Source organism: Pseudopipra pipra, chromosome 9 (assembly GCF_036250125.1).
Source record: "Pseudopipra pipra isolate bDixPip1 chromosome 9, bDixPip1.hap1, whole genome shotgun sequence".
Lineage (NCBI taxonomy): Eukaryota > Metazoa > Chordata > Aves > Passeriformes > Pipridae > Pseudopipra > Pseudopipra pipra.
Genome location: NC_087557.1, coordinates 27,328,140 through 27,344,058, shown reverse-complemented (window position 1 = coordinate 27,344,058; position 15,919 = coordinate 27,328,140). Strand labels below are relative to the sequence as shown.

The window sequence follows — 15,919 nt, the reverse complement described above, 5'->3', positions numbered from 1 at the left end:
AATTTCTAGCACAATCATTTAACTTCTCCATATCACATCTGGTGGTAGGAACTGAAAATGGGTGTCAGGGCCCCAGGGTTTTAACTCCTTCTCCTGTGTCACTGACACACTGGAGAGGTTGGAGAAGTCATTCACTGTATCTGTGTCCCCTCCCTCTGTAACTGCGATTTACAAGGAAAGATTAAAAAGCTAAATCTGGGTACTGTGGCAAAGCTGTGGCCAAGCCAGGGATATGAGAACAACCCATAGATACACAGAGGAGAGGAAATTACGTAGGATGAGTGTTGGCTGGCCAAGCTCCCTGCCATTTTGGGGTGATGAATACCAGAGTCACTCCAAAAACAAATCTCTGCCAGGTTTTATTCTATAAAGCAAATTACCCCATGAACAAACAAAGCCCCTCACTCCCCTTGGGCCAAACAGCTGTACCCTTACATTAGACTGGGGGAAACCACTGCATTCGGCAGAAGAAGCAGAGAGGCATGTGGTTGTAGAGGGGAGCAGAACAGGCTGGCAGACCCCGACAGACTTGGGCCAGACCTCTTTCCCCCTCCATCTCCGGAGTGCTGATGGGCAGTTCTGCTGGAACCGTGTAGCTGGTGTCTCGTCCAAGAGGACCCAGAGCTCCATTACAATCCCAGATGTCACTGTAACATGCACAGAAATAAATCAGTAGCTCACATTTCTATAAGCTTGTTCTGCTTGCAAACCACTGGAATCTTTCAGCGAAGGCCAAAAGCTGCTGATACTATTATTTCTGTTCCCTTTTCACACCCTTCTCACATTTAAGCCTTTCATTCCTAGCTCCATCCCACCTTTATCTCTGCCAGCTAAAAGCCACTAGATAATTTTACCTCTAACTTTCCCGGTAGCAAATGTGGACCCTCCAAAAGCTTCTATGAAACTCAGCTCTAATAGCAGCATCTTTGTGTCGGGGATCCTCCAGCAATAACATAAAAAATGGCTGGCAGAGTTAAGGGAGAAAATCGCAGCAAGGCCTGGTATCACTCATTGCTTTCGGGTTACAGTTCCCAAGTGATAACAGCTATTAGCAACACTTTGACGGCTTCCCTACGGTGGAGGGGAGGGCAGGAGACAGAAAACATGTCAAGCCATCACCTCCATGTTAACTGATAAGTACCTATTTAGACGGCAGAGTTAAAGCTGAATGCATCAAGCAGGGAACACTTTGTGCCAAAAAAAAAAAAAAAAAAAAAAAAATTTAAAAAGGCCATATAGATACATAAAAAGCAGGGTTAGGGTATTTGTTCTGCTGACAGCAGCCGTGATGGATTGTTTAAGAAAAATAGACTCCTTGTGTTTTTCCAGGGCTATCAGAAAGCAGGACTCCGGCACTTTAATACTCTCAAATGACTGGCCTTGAGAGGCAGCAGAATGTCAGAGCCACCGGCTGGGCTCTCCCAGCGCTGACACCTGCCCCGGCCGCCCGCCAGAGGCAGCGCTTAGGGCTGGGGGCGGCGTGTGCCGGCAATTTCCATCCATTTCATCGGGCTGGCGGCTGCACCCTGACACCCGTCCCCTCCCCTCGTGCTGCCCCCGGCCCACGCCTGGAGCGCCCGTGGGTCAGGAGCCGGTGTCGCGTTGGCACGTGTGTCCTCGCTGACATTGCCTCGGAGCTGCCCACGGCTCCTCCAGCCCAGCAGGGAGGAGCAGGTCTGGGGATCGGCGGCCTGGGATCACAGCAGCTGGCACACCGGCTGCATGGTGCACATTTGGCTCATACCAAACCTGCCCCTGTATTTATATATAAACCGCGTGTTGTTCCTAGTGGCAGTGAGCTGTTGAAACACTAGAAAGGAATTGCACAGTCCACGGAGCGTGCTGGGAGCGGCCGAGGGCGTGAGCCTTGCCGTGTGAGCAAGGCTTATGTGGTCCCTGCTCCCTGCCAGGAACCGTGGACACAAGCAGGTAAAGCCATACATCCAGATGTATCTCTTCTCCTTGGCGCGGCACAGCTGTGCTCCAAAGGGTGGGAAGGAATCACTGAGCACGGCCATGGCTGCCCAGCATGGCAGGAGGGGCAGGGGGAAGGAGAGAGTACAGGGCTTGGACAAGATTGATGGCCTCGTTGCCATTAAGAAAAAAATTAGCCGGTGGCGGCTATCATATTAAAGGGTGAAGAAGCCGTGAATTATTTTCTTAAAGATCTTATCACTTACAATGATAATTTTACCTTCCAAAAGGCCACTTTTAATGAGGCAAGCCAGGCAAAAAGTCATGATTTAATGCCAGATTTTTTTTTCCAAACACATTTTACTGCTTTTTTGTCCATGTTTAAAAAGCGCCGGTGACCTTTTTTTATTTAGCTTGCCCCAGGTGTAATGCTCAGGCTGATCCTCTCAGGGTTTATAACCTCCACAGAGAGTGCCTCTACCCAATGGAGAGATGATTTAAAGAGGAGGGAGAGATATGAGGCTGCACCGCCGCTCGCATGAGGCCCTTGCTCTCTGCCTTTGATGGTGGGAGCCGTGGTTTGACAGTGAAGGGGAGACCAGGGAGAGAGGAGGGTGCTCTCACCCCAGTATCCTCACTCAGACACACCTTGAAGGGGAGCTGGGATGTACTGGCAGTCAGGCAGAGACGAGCTGGCTGGAGGCCTTTCCCCAAGTGAAAAGGAACATCTCAGCATCAAGGCTTGTTCCCACCCTGCCTAAGCAGCTGGTCCTCAAGTTAGGAGCATCTCCACAGAGCCGTACAGCACACTGCCTGTCTGCACACAGAGCACCCACGCCATGTTTTTGGAGTGGGATGCCAGAATTTGGGTCTACCCTGCAGCATGGGCATGCCTGAGGGCTGGGAGAGCACATGTAAAGCTACGTTTTTCCTCCACAACCACCTTCCCAGAACCTGGTTGAGAGAGGAATGGGAATTGCTGCCTTTTTTCTGCTTGCCTGAATCCGGCTGGGAATGAGCAGAATGGGTGCAGGGGACAGCAAATCCTTAGCTTGGCGTACTGTGGTCAGGTGTTCTCACCACTTAGCCATTGGAAAACAGCCTCAACATGATAATTGGGATAAAAGAGGCCAAAATTGGGATGGCAGAGAGGCCTAATGCAAGATTGAAAGTCACCCTGATGGCAAGTGCCTTTTCTAATCCCTTAGTCTCTGAGCCTGCATCCCTGCCTGCCCCCATGGCTGCCTGAGAGGCAAAGTGTGGCACAGCTCACGGAAATGAGAAAAACAAATGAAGTCAAGTTTCCTAAGAGTGAAGGGGAAGTGTGACTTGGCATCTCTAACGCTGTGTTTAACATGCCGGCGAGGTATTTAGAATTGAAGTGCTTGCACACAATTTAAAAATAGACAGTTTATTAATCTAAACTGCAAGTGTATGTAGAAGAGGCCTTGAGATTGACATCTTTGGGATTAGTTTAGCCCTGCGTTTTTCCAGAGGTCATTGCCATGGTGCTCAGGAGGTTTGTGGAATAAATGGGGCCGGCATTCTTCCCGGGACCACACGCTAAAAACTAATACATAACGTTTAATTTACTGTCTCCATAGCTAGCCCAACCATTTTTCACATAATAATATTGAATTAGAGCTACCAGAAGCTGAGGGGGGAGCTGGAGGCGGGGAGGGTTTGTCTGTCTGTCGTCGAGGAATGGGGAGATGGGTATTTTTTCCCCTTCTCTAGAATACATTGGGAGACAAAACAGATTTAACCCTCCCAGCTCCAGGGTACTTGGCTTATTAGAGGAGGGGAAGGGCATTACCATTGCTGCAGTCAGGGCTGTTGTTCTGAGTCACAGCTGAAGGCTTTGAGCCCCATCCCTCCATTTGATAGGACATGTATAATCCTGCTTCTTCAAAAATGGTCCTCATTCTCCATTTAGAAAATAAAGAAACTGCACAACAGCAGGAGCTTGGGGTCTGCACTCTGCAGAAATTCTACAGTGGGCTTCTCCAGAAATAAGTGAGCTGTTCACCAAAATCCATCAGCAGTTGTGTTCAGCCAACACATGAAGCCAGAGGGCCCCCCTGCTCTGCCTGTCTGTCCCCTGGGAAGCAGGGGCTGGTCTCTTGAGGCAGCCCTTACTGGGTGCCCCCAGCCCTGCGGGCTCCCACTGGCCCTCCCAGCGCCTGGCATCCCTGGGCTGAGCAGAGGAGCGAGCCAGCTCTAATATGTGGTCAGCACAGCCCTCAGCTGGCAGAAGGGATTGTGCCTGAGGAGATAACAAAGCACCCCAGCAGACAATTCCTCTGTGACCCCTTTCAGGACATCACACCTCTCCACAGCTGGTAGAACCATGCTTTATGGCAGAGACCTGCAGTGCACACCAGGACATGACTTTTGCCCTCATGACTCTTGCAGTGCTGACAGCTCATACCCATGGGGTTGAACCCAGCATCCCAAATCCCGCTCCTCCACCTCCATCCCCAGCCTGCCTTCCCTCCATGTCCATGACAACTGCACTGCTGTGCTTTTCTCACCGGAGAGCTGTCCAAGCCTGGGGGATTGCATCCTGCTGACTGAACCAATTTGTATGCTGAGTCATTTTTCCACTTGCTCATATCTTTCCAAAAAATGCACATTTTTTCACATTTCATTTCAGCCCAGAGGCAAATGTTTCTGGAATACTTCCCTTTCTCTAAGGTATTATGCTTTTTAATAATGTTGTCACCACACTTGACCTGTCCAATTCAGATGATATCTACACTTCCCTTCACAAACACACACATCTCCGAGCAGTCATTTATTGTCAAATCTTGCCAGCTGATTCTCAGAAACAAACATCTGGAGAGCTGCATTTCCAGTGTACATTTTTTCACAATGTACTGGGCTATATTTAGCCTTGTTTAGCTAATTTATAATTTAAATTAGAATTTTAAATTGCATTTTTCCCTCGAACTATTCTAATAATAAAGTTCACTTGCAGCTCAGTGTACATTTCTTTAGATGCTGTCAAACTCCCACAGTAATTTTCCTGCTAGAGTTCACTGTGTGTAGAATTTAGACTTACCTACTATTGACTTGAAGTTTATCAGTGATTTCTTAGGTCTCAAATATCACTGAGCTTTTTAACCTTCTAAAAGACCCTTTTTTTTTTCCCTGTGCTACTTATTAAAATAAATAGCATCATTACTGAAGGAAAGGGTAGTTGCACTGCAAAAGTGCTGAGAGCTTTAGTGTAGTTTACAAAGCCATTGAGAGATTTAGTGGCACTTAAAAGGGGTGGACAAGGACACGGAAGCACTGCTCCACCTCAGCACGTGAATTTCTGGTGGTGTCCTCACGTATCATTTCCAGCAGGGACTGATTCTGCCCCAACCACCAGACTCGTGAGAAAAATGACCATCCCATTGTTGCCTGATTCATTTGCACTTTGCTAGACCCAGCAGCCTGGTTCCCTCGTGGGGCAGAGTCCACTGGGAAGACCAGAGCCATTCCCACAGCCCAGGATTCCACCCCAGTGCAGTCCCACAGCCTGGCAGACATTCTCTGTGGCTTTGAGGACAGCTTGGAGACAGAGAGCTTGGCGATGCTCACAGCATGAATTTCTCCTTTTTCTTGCAGTCAATTTTGTTGTCGGCCTCAATCAAGCGGGAAGGAGATTCTCCGACAGCGTCACCCCACTCCTCAGATGACATCCATCACTCGGACAGATACCAGGTAAGCGGGTGGATGCCGTTGCCGGTCTCAGCCTTAGGCAGGGAGCCAGCTCGCCCCAGTGCCCACAACTCTCTGTGTGAGAGCTCTGCTCTTGGCTGTGCCTCACTGCACCAGCTTCCCTGCCTGCAGCATGGGGACATGAGCACTTGGTCCCTCACAGGGCTGTGAGCGTGTGTTTCTGTCTGCAGAGTCATCCCAGCTCCAGCTTGAAACCACAGCTGTACAAAACCATCTAAATAGAGGTTTCTGTTACATTATATTCATCATTTCAGTAATTTCCCCGGCTATGTTTATCATTACCCACCTCATGCCATTGAGAAACTTTCAGAGAAGTGACTTTTTTTTTGAAAAAGAGTGAATGATGTCAGTCTGCAGCAGGCCAAAGTTCTCCATTTCACTGGTGTGCCACTGCCCAGCAGACTGACTCATGACTTGCATCCAAAACAATGGTTTTGGATCATCCACAGCCATGCCACCTTGTTTTATAAAACGCTCTGCCCAGAGGAGCAGCAGGTCCTGACTTGTGATGAAATGATTAAAAATTGTGGGAGATGGAGCAAGAAAAGAAGAGAAAGGCAGCAGCACAAGTACACCTTGGCTGGTTGTAAGTCTGTCTGTATTTTTGGGGTAGGCTGGTGCACTTGACTCTAACTTGGCTCACATCCAAACTGTTTGGCTGCAATCCTGTGCTCAGCCACTGGCTTCAATAAGCTCTGAAAGGCAGCAGATAAATTAGTGGAGGTCATCAGCACAGACCCTGCTGTGTGGACAGGCTGGGTGGGCCGAGGCTGTACCAGCGTGACAAACACCCATCACCCTGCATCCTGTGTGCTCTCCATACCCATACCCAGGGTCAGGCAGGTGGTCACATCTTCCTGCATCAGCCACTTTGCACATGCCAAGTCTTTATTTGGCAGAGAGAGGCCAATGACCACTTTTGGGGCTCTTAGCTGAGCAGACCCAGTTACAACAGATGTTCCTGAAGATAGGTCCTGTTAGTAGCAGATTTGTACATTTGTTACCCATTATTCCATCATGTCCTATTTATTGGTGATATTATCAATTGTGGACCAGATCCTCCATTGCTTGCTACGTATTCCCGTGTGGCTTTCAGTCATAACTTGGTGTCACATCCCAGCCACTTTACCCTCCTGTGAACAATAAGGCCCGGTGCAAAGTAAGAGGAGCAAAACCCTGCAGAAGATACAGAAATGCCTGATTCAGGTAATCCTGCTCTCTTTCCTGCCTTGTTTATTAAGGCTAATAAATAAATTACGTTCTTTTCGAAAGGGCATGGAAGAGACTTTTGCCATGGCTCCCTTTGTCAGAGAACACTCCTCCCTTCCCACTCCACCAGACGTGAGTCTCTGTGAAATTGGTGGCCCCTTGCAGTCCTCTGTTCCTGTACATTTTTATTATGTCATTCTGGAGGACAGATATTCTCAGCAGAAGCCCCTCTATATGCTGAGTCCAGCTACTCTCCAATGTGCTTTAAGTTTGTAAGCGCATTTTATGGAGGGCTGCAGCCCTTAATGCAAATGTGTAATGGGAGTTGTAAGTCTGCACTGCAGGGAGAAAACACCTCTGGGGCCTGATTTTCATTTGTGCTTGTGCTGGCTGCGTTATGCTGCGCTGGCAGTGTCAAGGGACCTCAGGGTGGGTGCCAGGAGTGTGTAAAGGATGTAATCCTTAATAAAGCCACAATATGAATGAGTATTCAGTCTGCCTGGCTTACCAAGAGAAATGCCCAGGAAGCAGAGCAGAAGACTCTCATGGTGGTGACTTTAAAGGCTGCAAAATTTAGCTTCCTATATGTAGAGGTGTGCTGGAATTATGAATGTCCCCTGTGTTATTCGTGATCTAATCGAGATTATACAGCATATTAGTAACATGCTAGAACATGGGTTGCGGGCATTTATGTTTCCAGAATTCCTGCGGCTCCGTTTTTTTTTAGTCTTTATACTTATATGCCATGGGGATATTTAGGGAAGAAGGAGATTTACAAATAGGAGTGCTACAGGAACACGGGCTTGCAGAGCACTTGGGCTGCTTGCACTGTTCCACATGCGGAGAGGGAGCTGCAGTGGAGGCAGTGAGGTGGCTCCTGGATGGCGGGAAGGGGGATCCTCTTGGCAGTTCTGTGCCAAAACTGGCTGCTGGAGTTTTGTACATGGACACTGATTGGACCAAGGTGGTGGCAGCTGATGTAGTGCAGGATTTGGTCCATAGTGGCTGCTCCTCCTAAATACAGTATGTTCTGTCAGACAGGGCTTTTCCTGCACTGCAAGAAAAAATAAAGCCATTTTAGAAGTATTTATATAAAACCCTGAAACCCCAATGGAAAAATCAAGAGCCAATTACAAGCGATACGTCGTACTTGCGAAGATGACATTTCAGGCTTGGAGGGAGACCCCCTTGCCTGGGTCAGCTGAACCCGCGGGATATTTGTGACTAAAAACAAGTGTAGCACAACTGAAAGCCTAAAATCCTTGTCCAGGGAAGGCTCATCTCCCTCACCCCAGCTCAGCAGCGAGCGTGATTCCCAAAAGACAGCTCAATTCATTGACAGGGTAAAACCAACTGGCAGCTTTGGATTTGTGAGTGCGTGCGTGTATGAAAATCCAACTGCGAGTTCCGTGGGCAGGCAGAGCCGGGATGTAGGACGTGGGTCAGGACTGGGTGAAGATCACCAGCCAGCACCTGACCTGGCTGGCTGCCCATCAGCTCCTGGGACAGAGAAACATATCGGGGGTGTTTTGTTTTCCATCTGAAGAGGGAGCAGCAAATTGTCAGGTGCCAGAGCAAAGACCCGAAACACACGTTTGATTCCAAGAAGCAAAGGGGAGTGTTCAGAGGGGGGGAACAGATGGGATCTGTGTGTGTAGGAGCCTCTGCTGCCCAATTTGTAGCCCCCACCTCTGTCCCAACCGCAGGCTCATCTACTGGGCCCATCTCCCACCACAGCTGTGGGGCAGATGAGGGAGAGAAATCCACAAGACAAGTTTGACCGCTGAGGTTTGCTGAAAAGGGAAGGAAAAGATGAGGAGAGGCTGGAAAACAGGGGTGAGGCGGCAGCGCTCCACCTGTGCCCCCACAGCAGTGGGGAGGACAGGCAGGGTTCAGAGCTCTGGACCTGAGGTGGGCGCCCAGCCTGGCCATGGTATACCCATCTGGTGTCTGTGTCCAACTGCGCTGAGCCTGCGGGACATCCGGGAAGGACAAGGCTCTGCTTCCCAGGACTCTGCTCCCACAGCCAGGGCAGGGGCTGGGAGCAGCCCTGGGCTCCACGGTGGGGCTGGGCAGGGGCCGCTGGGCGCCCATTGGCTGTGAGCCTTTGGGTTTTATTACTGCTTGGGCCCCGATCCGCCAGGAGCCCTTGGGCCCCCAGGCCCTGATTGGTCAGGGAAGGTTGGAGAGTGTTGCCCCTGGTGCCTGATTGGCCAATGCCTTTGGGTTACAGTTGGGGCCAAGGCACTGATTGGCCAGTGATGTTGGGCCTGAAGGGTGCTCAATCCCTATTGGACAAGGGAAGCTGCTTCTAAGTTGCTCCCCGGATCTGATTGGCCAACGGCCCCCGGGCGCCACCTGCCCCCGGGCTCTGATTAGCCATGACCCTTTGGGCTCCAGTGGCTTCTGATTCCTGATTGGCCAGGCACCCAGGGTCCCAGTCACCCCCGATTCTTGATTGGCCAGGCCTCCCTGTGTTTCAGTAACCCCTGTTTGCTGATTGGCCAGTCCCCCGGGCCCCGGCCGTCCCGGGGCTCTGATTGGCCGGGCTCGCCAGGCGCTGCCGCCCCCTGTCGGTTGCCATGGGAACTGCCGGGTGAACTCTCACCCGCGCGCGGCGGGTCACATGACCGGGGCCAACATGGCGGCGGCCGCCGGGGGCTGAGCGGCGGCGCCCGCCGGGCCGCGCCGCATCCACCCGCATCCCGGGCCCGCCGCCCGCCCGCGGCGCCCGCGGCTATGCAGAGCGGCAGGAGGGGGCCCGGCGGCGGGGGCCGGGAAGAGGTGGGTGCTGAGGGGGAACGGAGGCCCGCGGCCGGTGCGTTGTTGCGGGGATTCGCGGGGCGGCGGTGGGCCGGGCCTTGTGTACGGACGGGGGGCGAGTTGTTTACACCCGGGCCTTGACGCTTCTCCGCTTTTGTGTCCCCTCTGCAGACCTTCCTGCGGGTGCGAGCGAACCGGCAGACCCGGCTGAACGGTGAGTGCGGCCCCCGCCCCTTCCCCGCCCGGGCAACTTCCCAGAGTTGGGCCGAGTTCTGTGACACCCCCCAAGACCCTCCGCGGGCCGGGGCCGCCTCCGGCCTCGCCGTGCACACGGGGCGGGGGGGGTGTGCGGGGGAAGCCCTGCTCCCACCTGGGCTCCCCGGGGAAGCGGCTTCCACCGCCCGGGATAAACCAGGCCCTGGATCCCGTGTTTTCATTCCGGGGCCCGGCTTCTGAGCTCTCACAGCTCACATGGCTGAATCTTGAAGTAAACTTTTAAACCAGCAGCCTGAGCGTCGTCTGACGTCATGGTTTGTTTTCTTTGTTTTTTTTTTCCTCTCAAAGCCACCGATGCTGGTACTAACTTGTATCTGTGTGCGCTCCTAACAGCAAGTAAACAAGTATTTCTAGAGGAAAGCATCTTGGTGTTTTTTTAAAAAAGCAAATCAGACCTCACTTCATTTCAGAGAGAGGTATCCCATCTCTGTGCTTCTAAATTGGAAAAAGAAAGCTGATAGGAAACTTTTTTTGCAGCTGAGGGAGTTGAAACTTTTCTCAAAGTTCAGTGAAGTCAGAACTTACCATTTAAACAGTTACAACAATCTCTCATCTCATTTTATATTGCTTGTAGCTCCTTCACTATGTAACGTTTAGTCAGAATTTGGTTGTTCAGGCTATCAGGAGGCTCATTAATCTCGAGTTTCCTGATCTGTTAATTAAAGAAAACACCAGTGATGTTGTGCTAATAGAGTTTGTTTAGAAGAAGATATACTTTAACAAAATAACAAAAGGCTTTAGAGTGTGCCAATAGCAAAATGGTTTGCTTGAATTTTGAGTCCTCCACGTTTAGCACAGTCTTAAGCAAACAGAAGCTCCCGACCCAGATCTGTGATAAGTTACACATAAGTGAATTCAGAGCTAGCTTGGGGGGTTTTAAATATCAACCCAGAGGGCCAAAAACCTGTGAACTCTTGCAAGTCTGTTAAGTCATACAACAAAGAGGTGAGTTGCCTTGCATCAGTTCCAGGTGACTGCTGGCAGGTGTGCTCATATCTGCACTCTGAGATGAGTGCAGTGAGCTGCCAGCACTGGCAGGTGGACACTTTCCTGATACAGAGACTTCAGAGGTGCTGCTCTGTGGTGACTTGTTTCGTGTGACAGAGGTCTCCAGAGTCAGGGATGTCAAGCTGTTCCTTTATTGTTTTTGGATAGCTGGGGCTAAGCTCCCACCTTCCACCTTTTTTCAGGCCCACAATGTGTATTTACCCTATTTTAAATGTTTTTTAAAAGTCTGAGCCAGACTTTTGGAATTCTTGGTGTTGTGGAGTCCATCACTGCGAACGGAAGCTCTTGATGGCAGCGTGCCCTGCTGAACTGGCTCAGCAGTGCTTTGTGCTTTGGGCCCTAACCCGAAGCAGGGCTGCAGCACAATCTGGGCAGGCTGTGATCTGATCTAGGAACTCCTCTTGGCCCCTGTTCTTGGATGTTTCTGTGAGGCTGGGCTCATCTGAAGGGAGGCCAGTAGTTTTGTACGGCGTTTTGCTGGACCTTTTACTCTTTTTGTATGTACCTTTTGGGGTAGAGTGAGCAAAACTTAGAGCCATATTCCAAATGAGGACATTGGGTTAACTTACATAATGCCTTGTACACCCTGACAGTACGAGGTGCAGATGTTAGGAAGCCAGATGCAGAAATTTGGCTGAAGTGCTTTGGGTCCCAGAGATGATAAAACTAGACCAGAACTGGTTCCTCCAAAAGGCCTTAGCCTTTTGTGACTGATTACTGCTGTTTCCAGAACATACCTGTAGTGATGATGCCTGGTCCAGTCCTGTGTTTTTAGGTCAGTATTCAACTGGATGGTTGAGTAGGTTATATTGCTTTATATTTGTACCTCTGAACTCATCCTCCTCATTTGTTTGCACTGAAATAATTCCGTGGTATTTGTAAGTTTTACCACATTATTGTTAGTTGTTGAACATCTCAAGATGGAGAACATTGGAGTGCTTTGGGGGGGGGGAAAAAGCTCATTTGTCTATATCTTGTGTTTTAATGAGCTTCTAATCAATCACACAACCTTATAGCTTAGTCTGTGAGAGTGGTTTCCTTGTCCCAATTAGCTCACATGAACAGAAGTTGTGTAGGACTCGTCCAAAGGTAGCTGACTTTTTGTTTATCATTCTTATTGGCACACTGCAGAAACTTATCAAATGCAGCCTGTCAAAGAACTATTTAATTTGGTTTTGTGTTTTACATGTACTTTTCAATATTGTTGTAACCAGTTTATCTTGGTATCTCCTGTCAAGCTTCTATCAGTTGAGTTCTAGAAGCACTTTGGAAACTTCTCCCATAAAAAGGGGCCCACAGTGTTTGCTCTTATCCCACATAGTCCTTAAACCAAATCTTGGCTTCCTGGGCTGTTTTTGCCTGAGTCTTGTTTGGACCTTTATGTGTTCTATGCTGTTGTAGTCATTTGGGAATGTGCAAAAGGAGCTAGGAAAGGAGAAGGTGGAGAGGGAAATGTCTTCTGTGAGCTGCTGTTTGCCTGGCCGCAACATGATTAGGTCCTGATAGTTAAATGGTTTACATGTACCTGACTGGCCAGAATTTTATTTCTGTAAGTCAAACCTATGACTTAAATAGAGCTGTAAGTAAGGCAAATGCATTTTCAAGCTCTGGAGCAGGAGATTAATGTTCTCTTTTAGGCTGTTGGTCGAGTGTTTGTATCCCAACTTCCCTGTCAGCCTCAGTGAGTTAATTCTGCACCTCTCACCTGTGCTAAACTCACTATCCAGAGATTGTGTCCTTGTGAACCCAGGAGTATGAGGTGCTGATTCCTGATGAACCCATGTGATAAAGAAGGCATTTATTTCATTTGCCTTATTTCCAGTGTTGCCACACTGGAAACTTTAAGCCACCCTGTAAATTGATGCTTATACAGTTTAGCAGTGCAGAGCAGGTTAAGTAGTCATTCAGTATTAGAGGCACAAAGTTCTTGGTTAGTGTATCAGAACATGGATTCAGCAGGTTAAGTATGTGCCAGCCTCAGAGAATAGTGTCAGATTGAAGGTTGCTGACAATCATCTCTGTGGAACTTTGGCCATGCAAATCTGAAAGCCCCACTGAGACCCTTTTGTGAATCTGGCCCTTAATGTTCTCTCTCGGGCAGATGAGCAGCAAATTGTACATAAGGTCTGAAACAGATTCCTTCTTGACCATCTGTTTTCTTGCTTTTTCTTATTCTTGAGATGGCTTCTTGTGCTCTGCCATTGCTGCCTTTGTTCCCTTAGATCAAATGCTCTGGATAAGTTGATCATCCACACAAGTTTTTGGTGATAGGCCTAACAAAAATAGGTATAACCACTCCTTAAGACTTCTCTGGTAGATTTGCAGAGACCAGGTGCTGGCTCTTGTGCTTGAATATCTTTGATTCAAATTTAGGGCTATTTGCAAAATTGGCATTCTCAGGTGAGTTGAAAAATGGGTCCTTACAAAACTTCTTTTGCTCCTTTCCTTGAGAAGCTGATTCCCATTGTGGTGGTGACCCTAAGCCTGTCTTTCTGAACAGACCTCCACGGAGGAGGTCAGTGCACAGTTTATTGTTGAACCACCACCAGCGTGTTGTGTGCTTTTGTAGCTGATGGGTGGAGGAGGAATAAAGCTGGATGATTTTCACTGGAAAGGAGACAAAAATGTTTCCACTTAATTTGATTGGCCTGCCATTGCAGGCGCTGCTAATGATGTCTGCATAGGACTCGGGGGACCACTCAAACTGGTGGAGGGAATCATAAGAGATATTCCTAGTAACTTAATCATCTCCTTTGATGCTGCAGTAGAGGTTGGTGCAGTGTCCACTGCTAGATGCTGTGTAAGAGCACTTCTGAGGTAATTAGTGCCCTGTCCTGAAGGTGAATTTTTACTTGGGGAGGGAGTACCAGTGAACACTGAAATCCATTAGCTTTTCTCACAGGAAGTTGTGCTGGGCTTGAGAGTAACACGATCTTCAGGCATTAATAAGGTTTAGCCTTGCTGGGGAGAGCCCACTGTGAGAAAAGATCCTCAGACTCTTCTGCCCATAAGGCAGCAGTGGTGGGCTGGCTCCTTCTCTCCACACCTGTGGGAAGGCAGGGGCCAGTGTTCCCTCACAGTAGAGACTTTGTCGAGTGCAGTTTGGCTCCTTCTCTGGTGCAAGCACCCTCTCACCTTGCATAGTCCCATATTAGGGAAGGGAAGAGCAACTCCCTTTGCCAGCACAGCTCCTAAGGTAAGGCAGAGACCATGGTGAGATCCTGGCTCTTGCAGAGGGTCTCAATTCTTGCTCACCTTCATAAGCTACTTTCTCATTCATCTGCCGTGGTGACTTAAACTCCCTGGCCTGATGGTTTTGTGTAATCTGAAGGAGAACATGCACTTGCAGCAGGAGCAGTGTGTAGGGTAATGTACATCTGTTAAAAGTGAGGCCTCAGAGGTGCTGGAAGCCCTCTGATGGCCTAATAATAATTATTAATGCTAATAAAAATTAGTGAACTCCTCACCTCCTGGCAGAAGGTTGGAATAATAACTATGGAGTCTTTGTTCAGTCAGAGGTAAGAATGGGTCAGCCTTGTGCCAAAGCCTCCTTCCCTGAGTTCTGTCCTCTTCGTGCATCCAGTCCTCTGCTGTCTGTATTTTTATCTTCCTGAATTACGAGCGGGAATGGCTTTTTTTTCTTTTTTTTTTTCTTCCCTTCCTCTCCCATTCTCCTGCGACAGGAGCACGGGGGGGGGGGGGGGGGGAGAGGGATTAGTGAGCTAATTAGAAATGATCGCATCTATCAACACTAATTAACAATCCTGTGGTCTCGCTCGCGTGTTCTTTTGAGCTGCTCCCCTTCGGGACAGCGCCACAATCACCCCCTGCCTTTGGGGCCGCTCTGTCGCCGCGGCGCTGATTGGAAGTGATGGCCGGGCAGGGACAGCGCTGCTCCCGTGTGCTTTCCAGGCGGCGGCGTCCCCGTTCCCTGCCCGCAGTCACCAGGGGCACCCTTGGCCTGCGTGGGCGCGACGCTGCCGCTGCTAATGACCACGGAATGAAAATGGCAGGGGGATTTGTTTTCAACACCTCTTTCTTTTCGGTGGCTTTTTCACTTGTGGCACCGCGGCTTAAAGGGACGCTGCTCTGCGGAGCTAAGGGAGCCAGGAGAGGGGCTGGCTGCTGGGTCCTGTGTGGAGCTGGAGCAGAGTGAGGTTCTGTTCCCAGCTCTACACTAACATTTCAACAGCAGATCAGGTGCTTGTTCTGGCAAAACGGTCCCAGGAATTTAGCAGTAGAAGACCTAAAACAAGTTTTCTTCCTTGTGTCACTGCTACAGTGCATGAACTGGAAGATGGCAATAAAAAAAGTTAAAAATACTAATAAATTCACCAGGCAGACTGACTTAGCTGAATTGTTTGACCATGGGGAGTCCTACCAGCATAATTAAACTTCTCCTTCCCTACATTTCCCTGGTTGAAAACATGATGAGGTGAGAGAAATTCATGTCTGCAGTCAGGATAGAGAAGGCTTTGTTCCTGTGTTTCTCTCCAGTCAGTTTGCTAGGGAATGGTCAAGTCGTGTCTGATTCCAGCCTTCTTCCTAATTTTCTGCTGGTTCTACAGAGCTAGAAAGGAGCAAGGAAAGAGCATCCTTAACTTACACGAAAGAGCCGTGCTGGAGGATACAGGCATGCACCAAACCAGAACTTCAGAAGTCTCTTGTGTTCAAGTACAAAAGAGAAAGAGCATGGCTTAACTCTGACTACAGCAGAGGGTTGGGGAGCTGTCAGTGTAGTGTACCCAACACGAGAGAAGGTTGTGGAGCATCAGCTAATAAAATTTAGACAAACGGTGAAAGCTGTGTGTGTTAACTTGAGAGTCTCTGTTGTTCAAAATGCCAGATATTGAAAACATTTTTGTTTTGGTCTCAAGTTGCTGTCCCTTATTGTAGGAATGTCACATTTGCAGAATCCTTTTCATCATGTGAGGAGGGGAGGTTGAATTTTCAGGTAGCTTTCCCACATCTCTGTCTCAGCGAGAAAAAGCAATGCCCAGGGAATAATTTGAAGCTT

At 49.2% G+C, this 15,919-nt stretch overlaps 1 protein-coding gene across 10 annotated transcripts in view; it reads left to right on the top strand.

The window, feature by feature from the left end:
* The window catches only part of RNF220 (ring finger protein 220), a 218,860-nt gene that overhangs the window by 152,166 nt on the left and 50,775 nt on the right, over window positions 1-15,919 (top strand). For 9 of the 10 annotated variants that reach the window (XM_064665409.1, XM_064665403.1, XM_064665408.1 and 6 more), the window contains 2 exons: window positions 5,533-5,628; window positions 9,790-9,832. In XM_064665409.1, coding sequence (XP_064521479.1) covers window positions 5,533-5,628; window positions 9,790-9,832 — 139 coding nt within the window. Of the gene's footprint in view, window positions 1-5,532; window positions 5,629-9,476; window positions 9,640-9,789; window positions 9,833-15,919 lie in introns of those variants that run through there. The other variant, XM_064665413.1, reaches the window with a different exon arrangement.